The sequence below is a fragment of the Mandrillus leucophaeus genome, unplaced genomic scaffold, assembly GCF_000951045.1.
Source record: "Mandrillus leucophaeus isolate KB7577 unplaced genomic scaffold, Mleu.le_1.0 Scaffold21, whole genome shotgun sequence".
In the NCBI taxonomy this organism is placed as follows: domain Eukaryota; kingdom Metazoa; phylum Chordata; class Mammalia; order Primates; family Cercopithecidae; genus Mandrillus; species Mandrillus leucophaeus.
In genome coordinates, this window is record NW_012102143.1 from 1,601,999 (window position 1) to 1,629,985 (window position 27,987).

General features: G+C 50.1%; 1 protein-coding gene across 2 annotated transcripts in view; it reads left to right on the forward strand.

Moving 5' to 3' along the window:
* INPP5D (inositol polyphosphate-5-phosphatase, 145kDa) overlaps positions 1–27,987 on the forward strand; it is a 159,163-nt gene that overhangs the window by 40,494 nt on the left and 90,682 nt on the right. For both annotated transcript variants that reach the window (XM_011980249.1, XM_011980248.1), the window contains exons 3-4: positions 21,579–21,729; positions 25,252–25,423. In XM_011980249.1, the coding sequence (XP_011835639.1) occupies positions 21,579–21,729; positions 25,252–25,423 (323 nt within the window). The remainder of the gene's footprint in view (positions 1–21,578; positions 21,730–25,251; positions 25,424–27,987) is intronic.

Here is a 27,987-nt window from a genome sequence, read left to right on the forward strand (position 1 = left end):
CTGTTTTGTACTGGCTGGGACCTGGGGAGTTGTTCTGATCTGTTTTGTACTGGCTGGGACCTGGGGAGTTGTTCTGATCTGTTTTGTACTGGCTGCGACCTGCCGTGCAATGCTGCATATCAGTGGCATGGTGCTTTTGGTTGTCTCATTTCTTCTTCTTCTTTTTTGAGACAGAGTCTCACTCTGTCACCCAGGCTGGCGTGCAATGGCGCGATCTCGGTCACTGCAACCTGCACCTCCCAGGTTCAAGTGATTCTCCCACCTCAGACTCCTGAGTAGCTGGGATGGCAGGTGTGTACCACCATGCCCGGCTAAATTTTGTATTTTAAGTAGATTTAAAATACAGGGTTTCATCATGTTGGCCAGGCTGATTTTGAACTCCTGACCTCAAGTGATTCACCTGCCTCGTCCTCCCAAAGTGCTGGGATCTCAGGGATGAGCCGCCATGCCCGGCCTTGGTTGTCTCACTTCTGATTTCCAAGGATGATTCTGCTCCAGGAGGAGGATGCATGGCAAAGACAAGGAGTGCGACAGGAGTGCTGGGAGACGGGCACCCACCGAATGGTGCCCAAATGGGACCAGCACCGTGGATGGGAGCTGGCAAGCTTAGCCGGTGGTCAGCCACAGGGTCTTCTGAACCAGCTCAACCCACTGTGAGGCTCCTCTTTGGCGAGACGTGGTGCTGGGTGCGTGGTCAGAGCCAGACACCAGGAAACTCTCAGGCCATAACCTGTGTATCTCTAGATAGTTCTGGTCATCTTTAGTGTGTTCCTTAAATAGGGCAGAAATCGGCCTGCTATGACATCCACTCCTGGATCCCAGTTCTCCCCTCGGGAGTCACATGGAAGCCTCAACTGTTTGAAAACCCAAGCAGGTCTCCCTTGAGGTTTCTTCAGGCCAAACCGTCTGGGTTACTTCAGCCATTCTGCACGCCCCTCCTAACCTCAGGCCATCCCAGATTCCCCTCCCATGACACACTCAACCTGGTATCTGTCCTTCCTAAAGGGAATCTCAGAACCCAAGCCCTGCAGCGTGGACTGACCCTCCCACCAGGCTCTCCTCGATGAGTGTGGTCTCACAGACAGTGGCACCGGGGGGCGTCCACATAGCGATCCAGCTTCACAATGTATTTGCCGTCGACTAAAATGCCATCATCTTTTTCACACGTGCTCCTGCAAAGCTAAACTTGGAACTTTATTTATATTTATTTATTTTTTAATTTTTTTGAGACAGAGTCTCACTCTGTTGCCCAGACTGGAGGGCAGTGGCACGATCTTGGCTCACTGCAGCCTCCACCTCCGGGTTCAAGCAATTCTCCTGCCTCAGGCTCCGGAGTAACTGGGATTACAAGTGTGCACCACCATGTCTGGCTAATTTTTGTATTTATAGTAGAGATGAGGTTTTGCCGTGTTGGCCAGGCTGGCCTCAAACTCCTGACCTCAGGTGATCCACCCACCTTGGCCTCCCAAAGTGCTGGGATTACAGGTGTGAGCCACTGTGCCCAGCCTAGACTTGGAACTTTAGATTGTTTTGTCCTAAACTTCCCACGGCTACACCAGCCCCTTACTCCAGACCATTGAGGTCAGCTTCATCCTGGCTGTGGCACCTGGCATGTGTGCCATCCTCCTAGCAGGGTGGCAGCCCCACATTGGAAGGCCCGCCTCCTGGATCCTCATCTGAATTACTGATGTGAACGAGAGGAGGAACCAACAGCACAGACGCCTATGTCTGGACTGACACTGGTGTGGTCTCAGCCAGGCCCGTCTCTCTCTATGTGCTCTTCAACAACAACCAAATCACAAATGAACCCCATAAAATGCTTTACGGAAACCTATAGATATCAGATGAAAGATCACAATCTGGTGGCCCCTATGTTGGATTTAGTGTTCTGTTCACCCATCCCATATTTTTAAAACTTATGAACCAGTTACAAGCATTTTTTAAAAATCAGAGATTTCTACATAATAATCTGGATTTTCAGCTTTCCTTGAAAAATCTGAATATCTGATACCCTTGATTATTCCATGGTGATGTAGCTGGAGTGGGGTGTGTATTAGTCTATTTTCACGCAGCTGATAAAGACATACCTAAGACTGGGCAATTTACAAAAGAAAGAGGTTTAACAGTTCCACGTGGCTAGAGAGGCCTTACAATCATGGCAGAAGGTGACAGGCACGTCTCACGTGGTGGCAGACAAGAGAAGAATGAGCTTGTGCAGGCAAATTCCCATTTTTAAAGCCATCAGATCTCATGAGACTCATTCACTATCATGAGAACAGTGCCCCCATAATTCAATCACCTCCCACCAGGTTCCTCCCACGACACGTGGGAATTGTGGGAGTTACAATTCAGGATGAGATTTGGGTGGGGACACAGTCAAACCCTATCAGAGTGGAAGCATCTCCTTTCAATGGGGCATTTCTCTTTGATGTGTCACTATCCCCACCTCGCCCTGTCGCCTCACTCCCAGCCTGTTCCACTCATTTACATCACCCGCCTGACTGCTGTAGGCCGTTGAGCTACGATTTTCATCAGACGCAACCAGTTACCTAACTTGTGAGGCCAGCAACCATACACTGGTAAACAGGTTTCGCTGTTTTGGTGCGTTCCCAGGCCCAGCACCTGCTTCCCTCTCCTCACAGATCATGCTGTTAGTAATCTCGTCTAGCCTCTTGCCTGCGATGGACGTCAAGCTCACTACACTGTAAACTCCAAAACAGCCCTTGTTACTCCCGGTGACAATCAGAATCCCCCCTGGCCTGCCCTCAGATGTCCTGGCTCTCTCCTCTCAGCATGCCCCATGGACTTGTGGGCACCCCCGGTTGAGCTCGCTCACCCAGAGCTCTCTCCCTTCTCTGGGATGAGGCTGGTTCTATGGAAGCTGGGGTCATCGCAGCCCGTTTTCTGCCTTGGGCTTTGGTCCCAGTTCCTCAGAGCAGTGACTTTCAGTTCCTCTGCAGGTGTGACCTCTCTGCTCCTGTTAGAGCCTCCTTTCCCCAGAGGGCTGGGTGGGCCCCACTGGGGAGCTGGAGGGCTCCCCTTTATCACTGCACTTGCCACCCAGAACACTGCTACTGTCCCTTTCTGGCGTTTCTTGGTTTCAGACAATCTCACCTGCCCCTCAAAGCAGGCGGAAGCTCCCTGTTGTGGTCTGGCCCTTCGCCATCTTTAAGTGGAACATGCTTTTCCTCACCGAGCAGTAATCCCCTCCACGTGCCCCCAACGAATCATTCACCGTCTTGTGCTAACTGCATTTCTTCCTGATCCAAACTTGCTTTCTGGAGATGGGGGCCATGCAGAAGCGAAGGCGGGTGTATCAGGAGGTCTGGTCTCTGGGGACTGAAGGGGTGATTTTGCCAAAATGGTCAATGTCACTGGACCACATGCCATGAAACCTTGGACAACCGGTTCTCCAGGGAAGAAAACAAGCCCATGATTTGTAGTGTTTGCCAATTTCTACCGTGGAGACACTCTAACCACAGCTCCCACCAGACTGGCTGCATTCACAACCAGCTCTTGGGGCTCCTGGAAAACTGGGATTTGAGCCTGTAGGAGCCAATGCCAGCACCCCATGGGCACGTGTGTTATCAGCTGACATCTGCCAACCCCTGGCGAGGTCTGCCTGCCTCTAGGACTGTAGACGTCTTTATTAGAGACTCCTGTCACTCCTGTTAGGAGACAGATTAATAATCACTTCTCTTTACTTACAGGTATTTTAATCCCCAAACTCTTATTTATGTTATTTTATAATTAATAATGATATGTGATAATATATCATATATCATATATATTATATATATCATATATGTGATAATATATCATATATCATATTATGTGTAGAAGATCTGTCTCTTATACACATCTAGATGTGTATAAGAGACAGATATTATATATAATTTATATTATATATTATATTCATATTATATTAACCTATTTATAAGTTAATTCAGTTTTCCCTCTTCCTTGTGATCACATTTGGGAAGGATGTTTTTTCTACCTGCCTCGTCTACTTTCTTGACTGTGTAATCAGGATCAAACTGTCCATTCTTCTGAGTTTCATTTTATTTATCTGAGAAATGGGAGTTGCTAGTCCATTAGCACAGTTAGCAGAGCAGGTGCTGCATGATGACCGTGATGACCGTGGCTCTCACTGACTGGGAGCCATGCCCTGGGCTCTGTTAGTTCGTTAAACCACTTGGGCAAGTAGGTCTTGGAATCCTCATTCACGGGCAAGGAAACTGGTTTGGTCTTAGAGAGTTAAATACTATACTCTAGATCGCACAACTAGTTGGTGGTGGAGCTAAGATTTACGTTTGTAGCTGACATGGTGTTTTAAAACTTAGTTACAAACATTAAAAAATCAGATTTCATCTAAGAATCTGGACTTTTACCTTCTGAAAAATTTAAAATTCTAGCACCCAAGGCCTGTGTTAACCCATGAGGCTATAACTGGAGCTAACTGGAAGCTGCTGCCTTTGAAGGGGTATTTCCCCCATGTGCCCCAGTCCCCGCCTCTCCCTAGTGTCTCACACTTTGCCTGCTTCACTCACACCAAGCTTCAGATTTCGTGATTTTCCCCATGGGCCGGAATGAGAGGATGAAACTGAGGCACAGAATGTTTTGGCAATTAATTCAGCTCAAATCAGAGAGACCACAGCAGAGCTAAGAACCAGTCTCTCACAGTCAGTTTTTGTGATGAAAACCGCAGCGCCTTCTCACTACAAAGCCGTGTCTTCACAAACAGTTTTAATCCTGTCTGTCCCCATGTTGTACTTGTATAACGCTCCCCTTCCTAGGAAACCATTTGAGTGGGTGTCTTTTTATTTGAATATGTTCTTACAAAACATGTATTATTGTTTTGGGTGCATGCATTTTAAACTGACTGATGAGATATCATAGCTTTCATTCTGTGTTCCCCCTTTTCACCAAAGGATCTTTGTAAGATTCTTCCATGCTGCTGCGTGCACAGCAAGCTCCTGCTTCTGGCTGCTGCAAGACACCCCATGGATGCCTTGACCACACTACTTATCCACTCTCCCGGTGATGGGCATCCAGGTTCCCTGCAAATCTCTGCTGCACAAAGAATGACAACTCATATAGGTGGGCTGTCAAAGTGAGCCCTGGGGTATATGCCCAGGAGTGAAGTTGCTGGGTCATAGGATACGCTCGTATTTAATTTGCCTAAATTGTACCTGATTATTCTCCACAATGGCAGTCCTGGTCTATGTTCCTGGGTTTCTCTATCCAGCACAGATGCTCAGGGAGGAAGGGAGGGCTTTGCAATACACAATATCCATCAGTAAGTAGGCCCTTGGGATGGAGTTCAAGACAGGCTTGCCTCATGCCAAAGGCACCAGAACACACAGATAGAGAGATAGGAGAATGGCAATCTTTCAGAGTCTAGGAGCATAGAACTTAGAGGATGGAACCTGAGATCTGGGTTCAAGTCCTGCCTCTGCCACTTCCAGGGCAAGTCACTTGGCCCTTCTGGAGCCAGGGGGGAGGGGAAGGGTAAGAGGGTAGTGACCATGTGCGGGCCGCCTGCCTGCTGCTGCACCCCCAGCTCTGCTTTCCTCCAGCCCTGCCCAGGGCAGCAGGTGATCGTGGAGCTGATCTTGACGCGTAGCTTTGAGGACAGGGGCCACAGGAGGACAGGCTGCCAGGGAGTGGAGGGTGCCGTGGAGAGAGTGGCTCTGGGGGCCACAGTGAGGTTCTGGCTTGCTGGAGAGATGGTGGGGTCCAAAGGGGCCTGAAGGCCTGCACAGGGGATGAGATGAAGGGATGGTGGCCTCTGGGAGGTCAGAGAGCAGTCGCTATGGGAATGAGCATGTGAAACTTGACGATTTGACCCTATTGGCAGATACTGATGATAAAACAAGTTGTGTGACATTGGACAAGTTGCCTTATCTCTCACAGCCTCAGTTTCCCCATGGGTTAATGAAGATAAGTATGGCATGAAGGTTCAATAAGAGGAAGACCCTGGGGGAAAGTTTATTTTTCCCACCACACTTGTATCTACCAGTGTTTGCTGCATAACAAACAGCCTCACATCTCAATACTTAATGACAGCAAACATTGATTTTCCACTCCTGGGTCTGCAGGTCTGCTGTGGTTGGCTAATCTAGCTGGGCTCTCTTGGACTCAGCTGGACCAGACTGGACTCCAGGTTTCTAATCATGTCCAGGTCTGTGCCTAACATCCTCATTCCTGGGCCAGGCTGAAGGGCTGGAGTTTTCCTGGCCATCCTTTCTTATGGCAGATTGCAGGGGCCCAGGAGGGCGAGTAGAAACCCAATGCGCCATTGAAGCCCTCAGTTAAGGACAGGTGCTTTTGCCCACATTGCTTTGGTCAAAGTCATGTGACCAAGCCCAACATTAGTGGGGCAGAGACACAGATTCATCACATTCTAGTGCAAGATGCTACAAGGCCCGGTGATGAAGGATGTGGCTGCAAAGTCCTGCAGCAGGGAAGGGCCCCTCTGCCATAGCACTGCTCCTCCTCCTCTGGGCTTCTCCACTGCACTGAGCTCTTGGAGAAAGTGCAGAAACCTTTCCCATAATGAACTGAGAAGCTCAATGTGATGCCAGGTATGAGGCACAGTTTCTAGCTGTCAGTTGTGACTCTAGTGACCAAGGACACATCTTATCCTGGAGTCTTAACTGTGGGCCTGAGGTTCCCAGATGAGGGTTCCACCATCCAAATACCCAGAGCACCTGTTGATAGACAGCATTGTCATCCTCATCCCCTTACTCTGATCCTGGTGACATTAACAGAGACTTCAGAGCTGTCGTTTCAGTATCAGCCAAATCTGGCAATTTTCCAACCCTCCATCCTGAGCTCCTTTGATGTGAGGGGTACAAAGCACTTTCTAAGCTGCTTTAGTTTTCAAGGAAAGCATGGGCCTGACTCCCATGGCACAGATACTGAGGAGTGAATGGCAGAGATTTGGGGATCTGATGATCTCAACATCCCAGTGGGAATCCCGGCTCATGAGGGATAAGGCCTAAGTGAATGCTCCCATCTGAGAGTTGACCTGGCATGAGGGTTTCCCCCGCAGAGGGTGCGGTAGGCAGGGCTGCTGGTAGGTAGGCATGGGGTGGGCGGGGACCCAGCCTGGGGAGAACGGCCTGATCACACAAGGAGCTGTGGAGTATAAACTACACCTCCAAATTTGTCCTGCAGGGAGGCAAGAAACTGGGCTTTTGCATATGTACTCCAGGCCCCCGTTGGCTATCTTGGGTGGGCACAGGGAATGTAGACCTCCCAGGTTTCTCCTAGATCTCCCCACGGGCAAAGCGGCTCCAGTGCCCAAGGGCAGTTGTCTGAGGCAACAGGCTCAGGTCTTTCTCAGCGAAGAGGGTGTTGGCTCTGAATTCAGAGAAAGGGGTGATTTAGAAGGGAGTGCAGAGACTGCTGGGGAGTGGAGCAAAGCCCATGCCAGGTTGTTCTGGGAAGTCTGCCCAAAACAAGGCAAGACAAATATCGAAGAACTTAGCTTCAGGAAGTTGGGGCTAGTTGGAATGAAGTAGTTGGGAGAAGACAGAACCCAGCTCCATCAGTGCCAGGGCACCCCAGCCCTGGACAGCAAGGGCCTGGGGGAGGAGTTGCAACCTGGTGCTCGCTGGGAGCTGGGAAGAGCCAGGTGTCTGGGGTGGGAGTCATGATGTCCCCACTGGCCCCAGCTGGTGGGTGGGTAGAGGCAGGGTGAGTGCTTGGGCTCTGTCTTCACTTTCCTTCCCTTAAGCTTAGGCCTCTTCCCCAGTGCCGCCATGTCACTCCCTTCTGCACACTGAGATTCTGACTGAGACTGGCTTGGCTTTTACCCTTTTCAAGTCTCCAGATATGTGGTTTGGAACCATGCCTGGGAGAGGCCAGTGGAGACTGGACCGTGCCCAAAGATAGCAAGTGCCAGCTTCCCCCCTCCCACCTCTCAGTCCATCATAGCCCCGGCAGGCCAACCTGCTGTCCTCCAGGAGGTGGACTCCCCAAATGCCAGGTTTCACACCACCCTACCCACCCGCTGAGCCTGAGTGGCTTGCGTCTGCCGCAGCGTCTCCGACTGCCTTCTCCGCCCTGGGATGGCAGCCCCTGGCTCTGTGCCTGTCCTCCTCCTGGATCTCACTATCATCTAGCCAGAGAGTCCGGTGGTCTCCCATCCACCACCTCCACCCCCTCTCTCATTTCTCTCATCTTGAGATGTCCCCTGGGATGCTGCTCTTTTGACAACATCTCTGACCGCTCAGGCAAGCTGCTCAACCTCTCTGAGGCTCAGTTTCCCCATCTGTAAGCTGGAGATATCAAACCCACCTGCACTATTAGATAAAATATAAATTAGATCACATATGTGAGTGCATCTGGCCCACTTCCTTCCACATCCGATGATCAGTCAACATCCATTCTTTTTTTTTTTTAATCGAGATGAGGTCTTGCGATATTGCCTCCTTTCTCTCCCTCCAAGTGCCAGTCACAGTTCACAGCCTTCCAAGCACCAAGAACCCACAAAATTGGGCCATCTTTGTGAGATATGCCAGCTCAAATGCCCTGCAGTCTGACTACCAGAAATTTGCCCCCTTGAAAGTTTCCACAAGTATTTCTGAGATGCCCTCAAGGAGTCCCTCTCTGCTCTCTCCCAGGGCAGCACGGGGCGCTGTTCCTTCCTCCTTTGCCAGGTCCTAATGTGCAGGTCTCTGACAAGCACTGCCCCCAGTACCATGAGAACACTGTCCCAGCCTAGGGCTCTGTGCCAGGCGCTAAAGCTACCCATCCACAGTCTTCCAGCTTCTGCATGGCAGACAGGGACAGCCCCCTGCCCGGTGCTAGGCTTTGGTTTGTACCTAGAGACCCATAAAACCTTGCCCCAGGAGGGCACACCATCAGTCTCTGTCTGTTGCTCAGTCATTCCAGAAGCTAAATCAAGCCATGGGTTGTGGGAGAGAACAGGAGCTATATCCTATCTACTCCCATTCCTCTGCCCTCCCTCTCCCAACCAGACTACCTCCCTCTCCTGGTCACAAAACGAGACCTGCCTTGCTTATCTGTGTATGGAAACTTGCAGGAGCCTAGCTTTGCCATGCCAATGCACACGGCCCATCCACCTCCATCCTACAGCCCCAGCCGAGACACGTTTGTGCTGCTGGAGACTGCAGCCCCTCCCCTCTGGCCAGTCCCATAACATACGCATCAGCTGAGAGAGCTAAGAAGAGCAAGGGGACTGCCTGCGCTCACCACAATGCTTGTCATGGGCTGTTGCGGTCACCTCACCCTCATCTATGCATGCTGCTGTGTGACTCTGGTTCTCGTAATTGACCTTTTTATTATTGGTGTGAGCATTGTTGCAACTATTTGGGCATTGTAGGTGTTTCCATTTATTTGTAGCTTTTGTACAGAAACCTTTAGAAGTATATAGACCAGGAATGTTTTTGTATGATAAAAATAGACACTTTTAGGCAAGATGATTTCTTCTTTTTTTTTTTTTTTTTTTGTTGTTGTTGTTGAGATGGAATATCGCCCTGTTGCCTAGGCTGGAGTACAATGGCGCAATCTCGGCTCACTGCAACCTCTACCTCCCAGGTTCAAGCAATTCTCCTGCCTCAGCCTCCTGAGCAGCTGGAATTACAGGTGCCTGCCACCACGCCCAGCCAATTTTTTTTGTATCTTTAGTAGAGATGGGGTTTCACCATGTTGGCCAGGCTAGTCTCGAACTCCTGACCTCGTGATCCACCTGCCTCTGCCTCCCAAAGTGCTGGGACTACAGGCATGAGCCACCGCGCCCACCAGTATTTTTTTTGAGACAAGGTCTCATTCTGTTGCCCAAGCTGGAATGTAGTAGCACAATCTTGGTTTACTGCAATCTGCATTTCTCTGGCTCAAGAGATTCTCCCATCTCAGCCTCCCAAGTAACTGAGACTATAGGCATGTGCCACCATGCTCAGCTATTTTTTTTTTTTTTTTTGAGACTGAGTGTCACTGTCACCCAGACTGGAGTGCAGTGGCATGGTCTCTGCTCACTGCAGCCTCCGCCTCCTAGGTTCAAGCAATTGTCATGCCTCAGCCTCCTGAGTAGCCGGCATTACAGGTACACACCACCATGCCTGACTAATTTTTTTTGTATTTGTAGTAGAGACAGGGTTTCAGCATGTTGACCAGGCTGGTCTTAGCTCCTGACCTCAAATGATTCACTGGCCTCTGCCTCCCAAAGTGCTGGGATTACAGGTGTGAGCCACCGTGCCTGGTCTAATTTAAAAAAATTTTTTTTCTTTTAATAGAGACGAGTTCTCATTATGTTGCCCAGGCTGGTCTCCAACTCCTGGGCTTGAGCAATCCTCCCACTTCAGTGTCCCAAAGGGCTGGGATTGTAGGCATGAGCCACTGCGCCCAGCGACAAGATGCTCTCCAGCCTCACTCTGCTTTGTGTGTGTGTGCATGCATGTATGCACGCTCGTACCAATTACATGAGCTAGGTTACATAGGCTGATTTTCAACAAACTATTACAGTGTTTAGCTCAAAAAGTGGTTATTTAGGCTGAGCCCAACGGCTGACTCTTGTAATCCCATCACTTTGGGAAGCTGAGGCAGGTGGATCACCTGAGGTCAGGAGTTCAAGACCAGCCTGGCCAACATATAGTGAAACCCCATCTCTACTAAAAATACAGAATTTAGCTGGGCGTGGTGGCACATGCCTGTAGTCCCAGCTACTTGGGAAGCTGAAGCAGGAGAATCGCTTGAACTTGGGAGGCGGAGCAGTGAGCCGAGATCGCACCACTGCACTCCAGCCTGGGTGACACAGCGAGACTCCATCTCTCAAAAAAAAAAAAAAAGAAAAAGAAAAAGAAAAAAGTGGTTATTTTTTAAAATTTGACTTACAGAACATTTTCAAGAATGGTGCAAAGAATTCCTGTATACCCTCTGCTTTCCCCAATTAATGTTTTAGCATACCGTTTATCATCATTTCACTCATATTACCGTTATCATTTTTCTGAATTATTGACAAGTTGCTGACCATGCCCTATTGTCCCTAAATATATCAATGTGGTTTTCCTAAGTGATGAAGACTCTCCTTTGTAACCACATTCAGCCATCAAAATCAGGAAATTAACATCAATAAAATACCACCATCTAATTCTTAGACCCCTTGTTCAAATGTTTTTAATAGTCTCAATAACAATATATACATCATTATTTATATATTTATGGAAGTTATATGTAACTTTTACACACACACACACACACACACATACACAATCTCCCCCTTCTGGGCTGAGGCTTAGTCCAGGACGATGTGTTGCATGTAATTGTCATATCCCTTCGGTGTCCTTTACTTGGGCACAGCTCTTTGCCTTTTCTTGTCTTTCGTGACCTTGGCATTTTTCAATAGAATAAGCTAATAATTTTGTAGGCTGTCTTTCAATTTTGGGTTTTCAGGTGTCTCCACATGACGTGGCCCAGGTTCTGTGTTTTCTGCTGCAGTGCATAGCAGCAGTGCTGTGTCCTCTGTGTACCATCTCAGGGGGCACAATGGCGCTCTGCTGTTACTGCAGAACTGAACACTGGACACTTGGTTAAGCTGGTGTCTGCCAGGTTACAATAAGGATTGTAAAGTTACTAGTTTTTGCTTTTAATGACAATTTAAGGCCAGGCGCAGTGGCTCACGCCTGTAATCCTAGCACTTTGGGAGACCGAGATGGGCAAATCATCTGAGTCCAGGAGTTTGAGACCAGCCTGGGAAACGTGGCAAAATTCCGTCTCTACAAAAAACACAAAAATATTAGCGAAACGTGGTGATGCGTGCCTAGAGTCCCAGGTACCTGGGGGGCTGAGGTGGGAGCATCGCTAGAGCCTGTGAGGTCGAGGCTGTCGTGAGCCATGATCACTCCACTGCACTCCAGCCTGGACAACAGAATGAGACCCTGTCTTGAAAAAAAAAAGAACAATGTAATAACATTTTTCCTCAAACTCTCACCCACCTTGTTTAGCATGTGTTGATGATTCTCGCCTGAATCAGTCATTACTATGATGATTGCCAAATGGGCACTGTTTTCGTTGTTGCTTCGACAGTTATTGATTGGCATTCCACTGTGGGGAGGAGCCTTCCCTTCTGCCTTACAGTATAGACTCACGAATCCCTATTTTATTCGATAGATTATAATTATTTTTAATATTCATTTTGATGTTTGACTTGTGCTAGATGCACCTTTCAACTGTTCCTTCAGTTGGTTCCTGGTTCTTGTATCTTTTTGACAAATCCCCATCATTATTTTAGCATTTTCTTGCTTTCTGGGGCAACAGATGTTGCAGGTACTCATTAGATCTTCTTGGCCTCGATTCAAAGGCTGATAGAATCAGCCGTTTCTCAAGGAGCGCTGGCTGTCTTTCATGGAGAATGACATTTAGCAGCCAAGATCTGAGCAGCAGGTGTGCTCATTGCTGTTGGAGTGTTGTGGGCCCTCTCAGCAGACAGAGTCAGGAAATACGTGTGTGCACACACTCATTCATATACCTGTATTTATCTATATATCTTTTTTTTTTTTTTTGTAAATACAGAATCTCACTCTGTTGCCTAGGCTGGAGTGCAGTGGTGTGATCTCAGCTCACTGCAACGTCTGCCTCCTGGTTTCTGGCAATTCTCCTGCTTCAGCCTCCCAAGTAGCTGAAATTACAGGCATCCGCCACCATGCCTGGCTCAGTTTTGTATTTTTAGTAGAGACAGGGTTTCGCCATGTTGGCCAGGCTGGTCTCGAACTTGAGACCTCAGGTGATCCACTCACCTCGGTTTCCCAAAGTGCTGGGATTACAGATGTGAGCCACTGCACCCGACCGGTATTTACCTGTGTATCTTAAAAGCCTGAGTTTCTGCAGACACTTTCCATTCCAATTCAATGCTCCACAGCCATGGGACCTATCTCCTTTCTGTGTTTGTAGTTCCTTTCTCTGAGAGTGAGAAGCCTGGCCCCTGCTTCTTCCCCGTGTATTACCCCCAAGAAGGGTAATCCCTTTCTTGGATTACCTGCGTATTCCCCTGTGTACACCCCGCTTCTGGCTCTGCTGCTCCCCGGACGCCACCACCTCCTTGGTTCTGGCTGTGCAGACTTCTAAGGCCCTGGTCACGTCTTTATCCCAGCTGCAACCTCATCCCCACTGGCTCTGCAGCCTCCTGCATCCTGACCACCTCCTTGGCCCCAGGTCCGAGGCCTGCTGGCCCTCGACACTTCAAAGGAAGGGAAAGGAAAGGAACCAATAAAATGTTTTTTCAAAAAAGAGAAGGGAGGGAAGAGGAAGAGCTGATTGTTTTGTTTTGGTTTTGTTTGCATTTTTTTTTCTCTTAACAAAAGCCACATTCAATTATTGTTTTTTTAAGAATGCACATTTTGGAGTCCATTCAAAGCCATGTGGCTGAAGCGGGATTCCTGGGTCTGAAGGAGGCCTCGAAAACTCTTCCCAAATCTGTCCTCCCCCTCCCCCACACTGCCCACCTTTCCTATCTCATTAAATATCACCAACATCAACCAAGTTGCTGCAGCCAGAGATCTAGGGCCACCCTCCCTGGCTCTCGCTCGCCGACCGTGCCCTGTTTGATGGGCTAATCTGGTTCCAGCTCCATCCTTGCCTCTCTGCTGCTGCTGCATCTCCCTAATTCAAGCACCGGAGTGGGGTTGCTTGGACCGCCAGCGTCCACACCGCCAAGGTGATAGGTCTAAAATGTAAATCTGATCACATCACACACACACCAACTTTTAATTGCCTTTAGTGTCTCCAAACCACTCTTAAGACAAAACTCAAACTCTGCCAGGCCCCAAGGGCCCAAGAGGCCCATGCTCTGGCCTTTCTTTCTCTCCCACTTCTTCACCCACGTGGGGCTCTGTGATTCTTAGGTTTGGGGGAGAGGAGGTGGTTAAAGGTTGAGACCATCCTGAGGGCAGGAGAGAAGTACAGGAAAGCATTTCAGGGGTTGCAGACAGGGGAGAGGCCAGGCTGGGAGGAGGTGGCCCCCACCCCTAGTGAGAGCTGGACAGGAGGCTTTGTCCAGCCTTTCCCTCGGATGAGCTGACTCAGAGCAGGGCAAACGCAGCAGGAGGTCGCCTTCCAGGGCCCAAAGGCTCGGCCTGAACTGTCAGACTCCACACTGACCCTCATTCAGCCTTGGGACGTGTGGGTGCCTGGGTCAGTGGGCTCTGAGACCTGGACTGAATCCAGCTCTGCCTCTGTGGCCTTCAGAAACTTCCCAGCCTCAACAGGCAGGGAGTCTCCCCACTGACAAATGGAAGTAACAAAAACAGCAGCCACCCTGCAAACCCACACCATTCTCTCCCCCACAGCCAAGTGGTGTTTTCACCGTCCTCCCTAGTGGCTTTCTCATCTAACTTGAAACAAATGCCTTGGTGCAGGGAGCCACTGAGCAGGGTGTTTGGTTCAGTTTGTTTCCCACTTTTCTTTTTTTTAGATGGTGCTTCATTCTTGTTGCCCAGGCTGGACTGCAATGGCACAATCTCAGCTCACCACAACCTCCGCCTCCCAGGTTCAAGTGATTCTCCTGCCTCAGCCTCCCAAGTATCTGGGATTACAGGCATGTGCCACCACGCCTGTCTAATTTTGTATTGTTAGTAGAGATGAGGTTTCACCATGTTGGCTGGTTTCGAACTCCTGACCTCAGGTGATCCACCCACCTCAGCCTCTCAAAGTGCTGGGGTTACAGGCGTGAGCCACCGCGCCTGGCCTATTTCCCAGTTCTTAATACTGTCCCACCATTGGTAAAAATCTCCATAATCCTTCTATATGCTCTTCCATTTAAAACGAAGCCTAGAAGAGCCTTGCGGGGGGGTTCCCAGCGCCCTGGGGCTCCTGCTCTGCCTGCATGGCCTTCCTCTGTGCCTAGTCCTCTTTTACACCTCACTTAGAGACAGCAAACAGTGCTAAAGTTAAAATTACCCCCTGGGAAATTTTAGCCTGTGCAATGACTTTCCTGGAAGGTGTGACTTTCCTGGATGGTGTTGCAAAGTCACAGCCCAGGAACTGTTTCTGGAAATGCAGCACTTCTCAGCATGTGCAGCCCTGAGCCTCCAGCAGTCTGGACACCAGCTGTTCTTTGTTTTAAAGACCCCGGTGCCCTTCTTATCCTGAACCCAAGGGTCAGAGGCAGCCCCTCTCCCCTTGCCCTATACCTTCCCCAGGAGTATTGCTGCCCGAGTGAGCTCAAGTGCCAAGCAGTCGGACAAAGGTTCCTCTCCCTGCAAGGCCCAGCTTGGCAATCCACATCTCTGGTTCCCTCAACACCTTTCTTCAATGGAGAGGTCCATTTTCTGCAATGCACACACCCCTCAACACAGTGGTGGGGGCTCTCATTATGTCATTATGTTTCCAACCAACCTCCTCTGCAAGGAGACTAGGGGGACTATGAGGCTGAGCCGAGCAGGGTTCCTTTCCTTCAACCACTTATGAGCTTGTGGGGAAGGCAGGCACAGCAACCATGACATGATGCAGAGTGAGCTGCTGATTCTAAGCTGGGCTTGGTGGGGAGCTCTCTGCAGAGACTCTGTAAAAATGATCCTGCTGGAAGTCACCCAGAACTTTCCACAGACCTAGAAATTATAATGGGAGGTAGGAGAAGAGTATTTTGTTTCACAATCTGAACTAACCCCTACCATGTTTTTTTTGTTTGTTTTTTCTGTTTGACTCTTGGCTATGAGCACAAATTCATGTCCATTCTGCTGATCCAAAAAGCCCTGAAGGGAAGGCTACTCTGAGCCTGAGATGTTATATATATATATAAATATAATTTTTTTTTTTTGAGACAGGGTCTTGCTCTGTCACCCAGGCTGGAGTGCAGTGGTGCAATTGTGGCTCACTGCAACCTCCGCCTCCTGGGTTCAAGCAATCCTCCCACCTCAGCCTCCTGAGTAGCTGGGACTACAGGTGTGCACCACTACGTCTGGCTAATATTTGTATTTTTTGTAGAGACAGGGTTTCATCATGTTGCCCAAGCTGGTCTCCATCTCCTGGGCTCAAGCAATCCATCCACCTCGGCCTCTGAAAGTGCTGGGATTACAGGTGTGAGCCACTGTGTCTGACCGAGACCCCATAATTTTTTTTTTTTTCTTTGAGACAGAGTCTCACTCTGTCACCCAGGCTGGAATGCAGTGGCTCAATCTTGGCTCACTGAAACCACTGCTGCTCGGGTTCAAGCAATTCTCCTGCCTCAGCCTCCCGAGTAGCTGGGATTACAGGCGCCTGCCACTGCGCCTGGCTAATTTTTGTATTTTTAGTAGAGACGGGGTTTTACCATGTTGGCCAGGCTGGTCTTGAACTCCTGACCTTGTGATCCACTCGCCTTGGCCTCCCAAAGTGCTGGGATTACAGGCATGAGCCACCATGCCCGGCCGAGATGTCATAATTTAACAAGCCTTCTTAAATAAGGCAATGATGCTGCTCTTGGTTTTGTTCAAAATCAGGCTTCCTGTGTTGTGCTCTAGTTACCTGTAAAGGGTGGAGACATTCAGTCCAGGGAAAAGGGAGAGTTGCCACGGCAGAAATCCACATGTCCGAGGGCATCACTGGGGAGCCGCCGGTAACCCTTGCGGGGATCGTGTCCCAGCTGACTTGGGCCTTCACGGTTTCCTTCTCTGTTTCAAAATGACTTAACAACTCTTTTCAGGAAGGCAGCCACTGTGGAATGAGGAACGAAGTCTGGCAGCCTGGGCCGTTAGGAACCAAGGGCAGCCCCCCTTCTTGGTCAGAAGTGTGGCTGGTGCTAACCTCCCGATCCGAGCCTGGACACCTCATGGGGGGACGCAGGCACTTGCTTTCCCTCTGTCTCCTTGGGCATCTTTTCACCGTGGCCTTCACGTGCCGAGCATCTTCCATTTGCTCCCCAATTCATTCGCTTCCCTGCCCCCTGCTTTCTCACTGGGTTTGGCCAGTGGGAGCCGAAGCCAGATGACAGGAAGGTTGTGGGGGGTGGGGGTGGGGAACTATTGCTCTGCCCCATCCTGTAAGGTCTCCATGGTCAGCTCCACGCGAGGCCACAGCGCCTGCTGGGCAGCCCCCTCTGGGGTCCAGCACCTGCTTCTTGCCTGTGATCTTCCTAGAGTGGTAACTGCTGCGAGTTCCGGGGGCTGTACTGCGTCTTATTGGTATCCCGATGCCCTGTCCCTACATTCTCCCTAAGTTCCCCCATTTAATGAGACATCTGCCTCCTGCCGGGACTTTGGACCATGCACATGAAAAACACACATGACAGCTTGTTCACGTTTTGCCTTTTACAATTGCTGAAAAGGCACCACCACTTTTGGCGATGTGCTGGGGGGTGTGAGTGAGGGCAGCTCCCCTGCTTGCCACCGTTTCTCTGCATCCCCAGTCGCAGACCCATGGAAGGCCCTCCCTGACCATCCCTCCTCCTGGCTCCAATTCTTGTCTGTCATCCTGACCCAAGGCAGCAAATCCATCGAACCACTAATTGCTGCTCCAATTGCCAGGCCCTGCACAGTCTGGGGATGGCACAGCTGTGAGCAGACCTGTCCTGACTATGGGCGCACGGCTGGGCGGGTATGGACTTGACCTGCTGTGGGTGGGAACCCCCAGGCCTGTCCCTGCAGACCTGTGGATGTCAATACACTGTCCACCTGGAAGCCCCTCCTGGCTTTGACTGTGTGGGGATTGTTAGGTCACACCCAGGCATGGTCGCCCTTCAAACGGACCCATCCCCCCATCGACCACTCTGCCCTGTCCCCTTGGCCATCGCATCCTGATGCAGGACCTTTCTGCACCCAGGCTCAGAATGCAAAACCATGGGTGGGCTGCTCCTCTCTGCACTGGACACACTGAGGCTAGACCATGCTCCTCACCACCCACATGTCTAGACCAAGCTCCCCACCCCTCCCCTGTCTGGGCCGGCTCTGTAGCTTCTCTCATCCCTGTCTTGGGCTCTGACCGTTTCTCTTCCTGTTCTAGAATGTGCTTTGAACGTAAGTTCTCTGTTATCCCTGTCAAAGCTTAGGGCCAAGAGCAAAGCCTTATGAGGACACCGTCCCGGACATTTTCTCCAGGGACACCTGCCTTTGCCTGGTTGGTGCCCCACCTTCACCGTCTCCTGTATGCGCTCCCTGCGGGTACAGGGTGCTTCCTGTGGGCCCACTGCACACAGCAGGTTTTCCCTCAGGTGGGGTCTGCCCCTGTGGATCTGCTTCCTGTAGACCTACTGTGCTCTCCCTGGGTGCTTTCCCCTCGGAGAAGGAGAGGTGGAGGAAGGCTCCCTCCCCAGCACACTTATTAGCGGCCATTTTCGGCTTGCTACCAGTCCACCATCCGTGAGGCTTGGCTTCTACCCTGCATTCTCTCCCTTCCCGGGAACCCAGGCAGCCAGCAGCCTTGGTTTGTCAGACCCTGGCTCCCCGGCCTCTGGGAGCAGGCCAGGCACATGCGGTGGCCTCGCCGAGTCCACAGGGACTGCTTTAAATTGCTCTGTTCCTAGTACACAGCATATGTCATCAAGTCTAAGATGTTCACCTTTCAGATTTCACATCTCTGGAGCCACATATGTCTATAATCAATGATGTAACATAGTCTGTGGTTCAGCTTCTTAGCGGTGCATAAAATAACATGTCTGTCTTGGTTTTAGCATTGATGCATCTTAAATTCCCAAATCTCACTTGCTCACTCAAACACGCATTCTTCAGATACCCTCCAGCCGAGAATCCTTTTCTGGAATCACACATGAGGCATTCGACTTTGACTTTCTTTGGTATTTTCATATTCCTTTTCCACGCTCTTAATGGCTTGTCATCTATTAGCTGTACATTTTTTGACAGTCTGACACTTTTCACGACTGGTTTAACTGAATCGAGTTCATAGATCTTGTATGGTGTCAAATTATTTTTGCTATTCTGTTCACTTTGGTTTTTGAACTTACTCATGTTACTTTATAGAAGGCCCGGCTGCTGCTGCTCAGATAGTTCTGGTTCAACAATGTTTGAAAGAGATTGCTTACCATGGGGCTTTGTAGAAACAAGGGAATTTATCGAAAAGAATTTAGGACACCGTTTTGCTAAGCTCTCTATAAATTTACTAACTTACTTAAGATACACACACAAACACACACATATACCCCCAGGCACAGGCTTATACATGTGTACAATGCATATACACACAAAAAAAACACTTAGAGAGAGAGAGAGAGAGAGAGAGAGCGCCCAAATGGACAGCCCTGGATCACAGATCAGGGAAAGAGGTGTATGCGTCCTCACTAGGACTTGGAGTTAGCCACCCAGGCACAAGCGCTTGGGAACAGGTCTGAATCCTAACCCTGCTCCCTGATGTCTGAATCTGTCCCAGTCTGGGACATCCTGCCTCATCTGCTCTCCCGATTCCACTTACCTGTAATCCTGAAGACCTTCAGGCACCCTCCCACCCGCCCAAATCACTCCTAATCCCAGTAGCTATCTGACTTGGAGGCAGGAAGTCCACCGCTTGGCCCAGCCACGCTCAGGCCAGATGCCGCCCGCTCACCAACCAGGGTGGGATTTTCAACCTCCATCCTACTTGCCTATGGGTCTCGTTTCCCACAGGCGATGGGTCCCATTCCCTCCAGAAAGAAGGCAGCTGGCAGCCCCCAGAGGAGCGGTGAGGTCCTTGACTTCCAACTCCAAAGATGGCGACTTTTCAACTAATTTTAAAATGACCTGGAAGTTGCCGGGTGTGGTGGCTCACACCTGTAATCCCAGCACTTTGGAAGGCTGAGACGAGCAGATCACTTGAGATCAGGAGTTTGAGACCAGCCTGGCCAACATGGTGAAATCCCGTCTCTACTAAAATTACAAAAATTAGCTGGGTGTGGTGGTGGACAACTGTAATCCCAGCTACTTGGGAGGCTGAGGCCAGAGAATCTCTTGAATTCAGGTGGTGGAGGCTGCAGTAAACCGAGACCGTGCCACTGCACTCCAGCCTGGGCGACAGAGTGAGACTCCATCTCAAATAAAATAAAATAAAATAATCTGAAAGTCACTGACATGGTGGCTGTTAGGAGGACAGCGTGAATCACAGGCACTTAGCAGTTGCCAGGGGCACTATGCTCCTCCAGACCAGGGAGGCCTCACCCAGAGGGGGTGCCTCTTTGGGGCTCATTCCTGTGCCTACCCACAGCCTGATCCCTTGCTCCTGTTTAGCTGCCCCTGAGGGCAGGGCCTGGCAAGAGGGTAAAGGGTGAGGTAGGGGTCGGGCTGGCTGCTCTGGGACCACCTGGAACTACGGGCTAGAGCCATAGGGCTTACAGAAAGGGGATCTGCCCCAGGGCATTTGAATAGCCGAGCACAATTACCCTCAAGGTCCTCTGCTATCAGCAACAGATACAAACCAGGTAGATCATTTACTGAGTTTTGATTAAAAAACAACTATAACAAATGAAAAAAATAAAAATAAAAGCAAAGCAATTGCTGGAATTGATTTTTTCCTGTGTTTTTTCAAAAAAAGTTATTCGTGAAGGAAAAAATAAAAATAACTTTCCCACCAAACACACACACAAAGTCTAGAAAAACACATTCTAAACTGTGGAAAATAGCTATCTTGGGGTTGTGGGATTACAGGTGACCTTCCTTCCTTCCTTCCTTCCTTCCTTCCTTCCTTCTTTCTTTTTCTTTTTTTTTTTTTTTTGAGATAGGGTCCCACTCTGTCACCCAGGCTGGAGTGCAGTGGTGCGATCTTAGCTCACTGCAACCTCCGCCTCCCAGGTTCCAGCGATTCTTCTGCCCCACCCCTCCCTAGTAGCTGAAATTTTAGGTGCGCACCACCAAGCCCAGCTAATTTTTGTATTTTTAGTAGAGACGGGCCTTCACCATGTTGGCCAGACTGGTCTCAAACTCCTGACTTCAAGTGATCTGCCCACCTCAGCCTCCCAAAGTGCTGGGATTATTGGCATGAGCCATTGCACCCAGACAAATTTCTGATTTTAAAAAAATCATATTTCTAATTTTGCCATAATATAAATATACTATTTGTATAAAAATACTTTTATTTGATTTTATTTATTTTGAGACTGAGTTGCCCAGGCTGGAGTGCAGTGGCGCGATCTCAGCTCACTGCAACCTCCGCCTCCCAGGTTCAAGTGATTCTCCTATCTCAGCCTCCCGAGTAGCAGGGATTACAGGCACCCGCCACCACACCCGTCTAATTTTTGTATTCTTTTTTTTTTTTTAGTAGAGATGGGGTTTCATCATGTTGGCCAGGCCGGTCTCAAACTCCTGACCTCAGGTGATCCACCTGCCTTGGCCTCCCAAAGTGCTAGGATTACAGGTGTGAGCCACCGTGCCTGGCCCAAAAATACTTTTAAAAGTAAAAGTTTTTTTTTAAATGGAAAGAAAAACAGATCTTAGGAACGATCCTCTGTGTGCCTTTTGCAGAAGGACCCTTGGCAGCTGCTGGTTGCAGGATGTGAGGTTGTGGGCGTGAGGGCCACACACCCTGTGTAGGAGCCTAGGGCTTTTCCTGGATCACAGTCACTCCCTCTGCCTCGCTGGTCTCCGCTGCAGGTGGCCTTTGTGGTTGGGTGACATTCTAGTTGGTTAACATGTGCGTTTGTTTGGGTGTTCTGTCCTCAGGCATCCGAAGGCGTCCCCATGAGGTTCTTTACCAAACTGGACCAGCTCATCGAGTTTTACAAGAAGGAAAACATGGGGCTGGTGACCCATCTGCAATACCCTGTGCCACTGGAGGAAGAGGACACAGGCGACGACCCTGAGGAGGACACAGGTAGGGAGGGAGGGACAGGACGGCAGGAGGTACTTTTGGGAACTTGCCCTGCACCCACCTTGAGTGCTTGTAGATTAGGTGAGTCCTATTATCAGAGGGAGATTGTTGGCATGGGGTTAAGGACAAGTTAGGAACACAGGCTCTGGGGTCAGGTAGACACGGGTTAAAATTTCTCCTCCCCAGCTTATTAGCTGTGTGACCTTGGGGAAATTACCTGACCTCTCTGAATCACAGACTTCTCTTTAAAGAGACAGTAAAAATAAGGCTGGGCTTGCTGGCTCATGCCTGTAACCCCAGAACTTCGGGAGGCCAAGGTGGGAAGATCGCTTGAGGCCAGGAGTTTGAGACCCTCCTGGGCAACAAAGGCAACCCTGTCTCTGCAAAAAGTGTTTTAAAAAATTTATTCAGGCATGGTGGCTCAGGCCTGTAGTCCTAGCTACTCAGGAGGCGGAGGCAGGAGGATTCCTTGAGTCCAGGAGTTCAAGGTTGCAGTGAGCCGTGATTGCACCACTGCACTCTAGCCTGGGTGACAGAAAGAGACCTTGTCTAAGAAAAAAAAAAAAGACAGAGAGAGAGAGAAAGAGAGAGAGTAAAAAGACTCCACTTTCTCTGCTTCACTTGACTGGTCTTTAAAAAGACAGAGAGAGAGAGAATAGCAATAGTACCTGCCTCTCACGGTATCCCAAGGATCAAATGAGTTGAGAAATGTAGCACACAGAGCCTGGCACATATTAATAGTAAGCACTCAATAAATGCAGCTACGGTCATTAGTATCATTACAATCCGCTGAATTTCAGTGCGAGGAGAGTGAAGGAGGAGACCCTTGCACTAACTGGGAGGATGAGGACGGTGTGTCTTTATGTCATCATTAAAAGGGGGTGGGGGAAACATAACCCCTAAAAATATGTTGAAAAAAATGTACAGTCCCAGCTGGGTGCGGTTGCTCACGCTTGTAATCCCAACACTTTGGGAGACTGAGGCGGGTGGATCACGAGGTCAGGAGATCGAGACTATCCTGGCCAACATGATGAAACCCTGTGTCTACTAAAAATACAAAAATTAGCCAGGTGTGGTGGTACACACCTGTAGTTCCAGCAGCTTGGGAGGTTGAGGCAGGAAAATCGCTTGAACCCAGGAGGTGGAGGTTGTAGTGAGCCAAGATTGCAGCACTGCACTCCAGCCTGGCAACAGGGAGACTCCGTCTCAAAAAAAAAAAAAAAATTATACAGTCCCTAAAAAGTATGTGAGACTTAGGGTGCCCTTTACACCATAGGGACAAAGACCAATAGAGCAAGAGTCAGATGGAGAAAGTCTTGCAGAGAAGGAGCTTACCTGGGGATGTCCCACTTTTCCCCTCAAAGATTTACTGAGAATATACCTAAGGGAATAGAAATCATTTTGTTACAAAGACACATCTGCGTATGTTCACTGCAGCACTATTTGCAATAACGAAGACATGGAATCAGCCTAAATGCCCATCAGTGGTAGACTGGATAAAGAAAATGGGGTACATGTACACCAAGGAATACTATGCAGCCAGCAAAAAGAACGAGATCATGTCCTTTGCAGGAACATGGATGGAACTGGAGGTCGTTATCCTTAGCAAACAAACACAAGAACAGAAAACCAGACACCACATGTTCTCACTTAAGTAGGAGATAAATGATGAAAACACACGGACACAAAGAAGGGAACAGCGCACACTGGAGCCTTCCTGAAGGTGGTGGGGTGAGAGGAAGGACAGGATCAGAAATAACTATTGGGTACTAGGCTTAATACCAGGATGATGAACTAATCTGTACAGCAAACCCCACGGCGTAAATTTACCTGTGTAATAAACCTGCACAGGTACCCCTGAACTTAAAACACAAGCTAAAAAAAAGAAACAAAACCAAACAAAAGGCTTATTTCCTAAAAGAAAAGCATGAGATACCTAACCGGCCGTCAGTTGCCCAGGGCTCTTCCTGAATTCCAGCAGGTGGAGACTGCCAGGTCCCCCAGGCTCTCCCCCAAGAGAGGAAAGATTCGTCCAGACGTGCTGAGACCCTTGCCTGGCTCCTGCCTGTTCTGGGGGCTTGCTGCAGGCATCCTTTCTCTCCCTCACCTGTGGGCTGGCTTGTGGGCCACCAGGGCCCCCTGCTTCCTCCCACCTTCATGGAAACGCCCTTTTCATGGTTGTGCAGCTCTTCATTTCCAAAAGGACCGCAGCTCCATGGAGGCTGAAGGGGTCCTAGGCAGGCCCTGTCCCTTCTGGCCTCCCTGGTCTGAGTGAGCGCCGCCCTCTGGAATCAGGAAGGTCAGGCTGTGGAAGAGCTAGGGCTGACCTGTCCCATTGTGAGCCCAAGGTCACTTGCCAGCACCGCGCCCTGGCCGCACCTGCCCCAGCTGCCCCCAGGCGCCCAGGGCCATGCTGAGAAGCTGTCCTGAAGAAACATCCTCCACGCTAACCATCCTCACTCCCCTCGGGCCACCCACCCCAGCTAGTTGGGCCCCTCTGGGCATGGCTGTCTGGAGGAAGATCCCGACAAGTTTCTGTGAGGGCCGAAAAAAGAACCTCAGTCCCATGACTGCTGGCTTCACTTCCCCAAACGAGGTCGCCCAGTTGTCGGCTTGACCCAGAGCAATGCTACATGAGGCACCCGCAGTCCAAGAGCTTGGGCCCAGGGCACTGCCAGACCGTGGAGCTCAAAGCAGACTCCTAGTTGTCTTCAGAACCCCAGAGAGAGGAAGTGAAGGGCCCGTTCTCTAAAGAGGAGGTCCCCCGGGGCCCACTGTGGTTGGGCCAGGGGCAGCTGCTATGTGTGGGAAGAGGCTCAGACAGAGCTCTGGACCTGAGGGACTCAGCGACCTTTATCCATTCGTGGTATGTACAGGATGAACCTTCTCCTAAAGGGGATGGGTGGGCTCCCACTACCAAGCCAAGTTCAAGTCATTTGTTGAATGTCTGTGAGTGAAGGGCACCCCCTTGCTTTCTTTTGTGTGTTTCTGAGGGTCTGGGGGAGGAGAGAAGGAAGGGCAGAGGCTGTAGAGAGGGGACCAGGGAGAGAGGGAGAGGGGCAGTGTGGCTAGGCCTGTCTCCCTCCTTACCCCTGGTTCCCTCCTGTGGTTTTGGCCTATTCTGGGAACTGGGCCTCTGCCCAGTCCAGGGCTCAGCCATCATGAGGCACCTGTCTCAGCCCCTGAAAGCCTGAGAGCCAGACCCATCCTGCTCACCTGCCTGCCACTGCTGGCTTAGTCCGCCCAAGGTCAGCAGCGCTGCAGGCCTTTCAGGCCCTCCAATGGAGCAGGGCCTTCTGGCCCCGGCAGGTGTTTGCTGATGGCCAAGGTGGGGCAGACACTGTGCTAGCCAGGGCCCTGTGGCAAGAGGCTGTCCCTCCAGGAGGGAGTCAGTGAGGGACGTGGGGACGCAGATGGAGATCGATAACCTGGGTGTCGCGGCCTGGACCCCATGGGGCTGCGGTGAAGGCCAGGTTGCATGCACAGTGTCCTCACCAATGGCCTTCCTGCTGTTCTCTCCGGTAGAAAGTATCGTGTCTCCCCCAGAGCTGCCCCCGAGAAACATCCCTCCGTCTGCTGGCTCCTGTGAGGCCAAGGAGGTTCCTCTTTCAAACGAGAATCCCCGAGCGACCGAGACCAGCCGGCCGAGCCTCTCCGAAACGTTGTTCCAGCGACTGCAAAGCATGGACACCAGTGGGTGAGTCCCCACTCAAGTCCAGCCGGGGCTTCATCTGCAGTGAGCCCAGCCAGGGCCGGGCTGGATGGCTTGGGTCTGGATCCTAGTTATGGGCCTGGTGACCAGAGGGAGGTGGGAAAGTCTCCGGAGAGGGGTGCTTGTCAGCTTGCACCTCAGAGGCCTTTGCACCATCGGCTTCAAGAAGGCCAGGGGCGTGGGCCTTAACCGGAAAAGCGCTCCACGGGGGTGGGGGAGCATTGTGTCTCCAGGCACGGCCTGGCATAGTGTAGGCACTCACTGGATATGTGCTACATTAATTAATAAGTTAGCACCCGGTAATCTCCATGCCTTACTAAATGTAACTTTGTTTTGTTTCTTTGTGAGAAGCGCTCCCCTGCCCCCCAAAGAAATCCTAATGACAGGGCTGAAGCCGCATTTCCAACTTGAAGGATCCATCTGAGGCTGCCAGGGCTGCCCTCCTACTCTCTCACTTGGCAAAATATGAAGTAGATGCCGATGGGACACATATGCCACCGGGTTGCTAAGATACTTGGCGTGTGCCTATTTCCACCTGGACATACCCATTGGTTCTTCCCTGGGCTCTCCAGGCTGAGTTCTGTGCACGCTCCTTGAATTATTTGTGCTGTTTATCAAATAGCCGAATATCCAGTGTTGCCACTATGTTGATTATCTCAATATATGTGTCTAAATAACAGATGTTTAAAAGTATTCCACATAGGCTGGGCACGGTGGCTCATTCCTATAATCCCAGCACTTTGGGAGGCCGAGGTGGGCGGATCACCTAAGTCCAGGAGCTCAAGACCAGACTGACCAACATGGCAAAACCCCTTCTCCACTGAAAATACAAAAATTAGCTCGGCATGGTGGCGGGCACCTATAGTCCCAGCTATTCGGGGGGCTGAGGCAGGAGAATAGCTTGAACCTGGGAGGCGGAGGTTGCAGTGAACCGAGATAGCACCACTGCACTCCAGCCTGGGCAACAAGAGAAAAACTGTGTCAAAAAAAAAAAAATCCACATAGAGCCCATTGTTTAATTCCCCAGGGTTTCCATTTCTTCCCAGGTTTGGATGCTGAATGCAGTAAACTGCATGGGGAAGAGTCGGGGACGCCCCATGGTTCCACCTGCTGACCTCTCCTCCTAAGGCTCCTACACCTCCTGCCAACTCCATCTCCTAATCAGCCCCTCCACCCTGGTTATGGGCTTCTGCCTCAGTGGGGCCAGCAGAGGCGTGAAGCGGAGCTTCCAGGCAGCCTTCCAGGAGGAGTTAGGGTCGGGGCGTGGGCTGAGGCTCAGGGGCAGAGAGGCCTGCTTTATCTATCTTAGCTTCTCACGGCAGTGGAATCTTCCTAAAACTTCTGTCTAGAGATGGGAATGAGTGAAGGGGCCATGTGCAGAGACCAAGGAAAGTGGCAACCCAGAGCCGCCCTCCATTCTCAGGGTCAAGGAAAACTGGGACTCCACATTGTGTTTTAAAATCAGTCTATTTCGCTTGTCAAGTTGCTTTGCACATAGAGGATTGCCTTTTGATTATTTTTCTTTAAATGACAACTTGCACAGTCTTTCCTGCAAGTTAATTAGCTCTCATCAGTTAGGTCTTAGTTAATAGGTTAATTATCACGTTTCGAAGTAAAATTAGCCTTCTCAAATAAACATAGTTTACATCTTTATGTCAACACTTTTCTACAACAAACATTTGTTATTTGAGACGGAGTTTTGCTCTTATCCACCAGGCTGGATTGCAATGGCACAATCTCAGCTCTCCGCAAACTCCGGCTCCCGGAATCAAGTGATTCTCCTGCTTCAGCCTCCAGAGTAGCTGGGATTACAGCCATGCGCCACCACAACCGGCTAATTTTGTATTTTTAGTAGAGATGGGGTTTCTCCATGTTGGTCAGGCTAGTCTCGAACTCCCAACCTGAGGTGATCTGCCCTCCTCGACCTCCCAAAGTGCTGGGATTATAGGCGTGAGCCACTGTGCCCGGCCTACAACAAACATTTTAACAAATAGAACTGCCTGTAATACAGATTCATGGTATCAAAGTTACAAGGCAATAGTCATTAGAGCTGTTAAGATACATATTTTAATACAGGGGTCCCCAACCCTGGCCTGTTAGGAACTGGGTGGCAGCTGGAGGTGAGCGGCGGGCGAGCGAGTATTACCACCTGAGCTCCGCCTCCTGTCAGATCAGCGGTGCCATTAGATTCTCATACGAGTGTGAACCCGACTGTGAACTGTGCATGTGAGGGATCTAGGTTGCACAACCCTTAGGAGAATCTAACTAACGCCTGATGATCTGAGATGGAGCAGTTTCCTCCCAAAACCATCCCCCCACCATCCGTCTGTGGAATAATTGTCTTCCACAAAACCGGTCCCTTGTGCCAAAAAGGTTGGGGACCACTGTTTTAATACTATAGAAGAGATGTTTGTTCCTTTTAGTAAACAGACTCAGGCAGACACTGAATTTCTATGATGTCAAGACCCAGAATAAATACAGATGAACTTAAATGTAAATGTTCTCTTCTCAATCTAACAAGTCAAATGGGTAAGCCAGTCCTGTTCGGT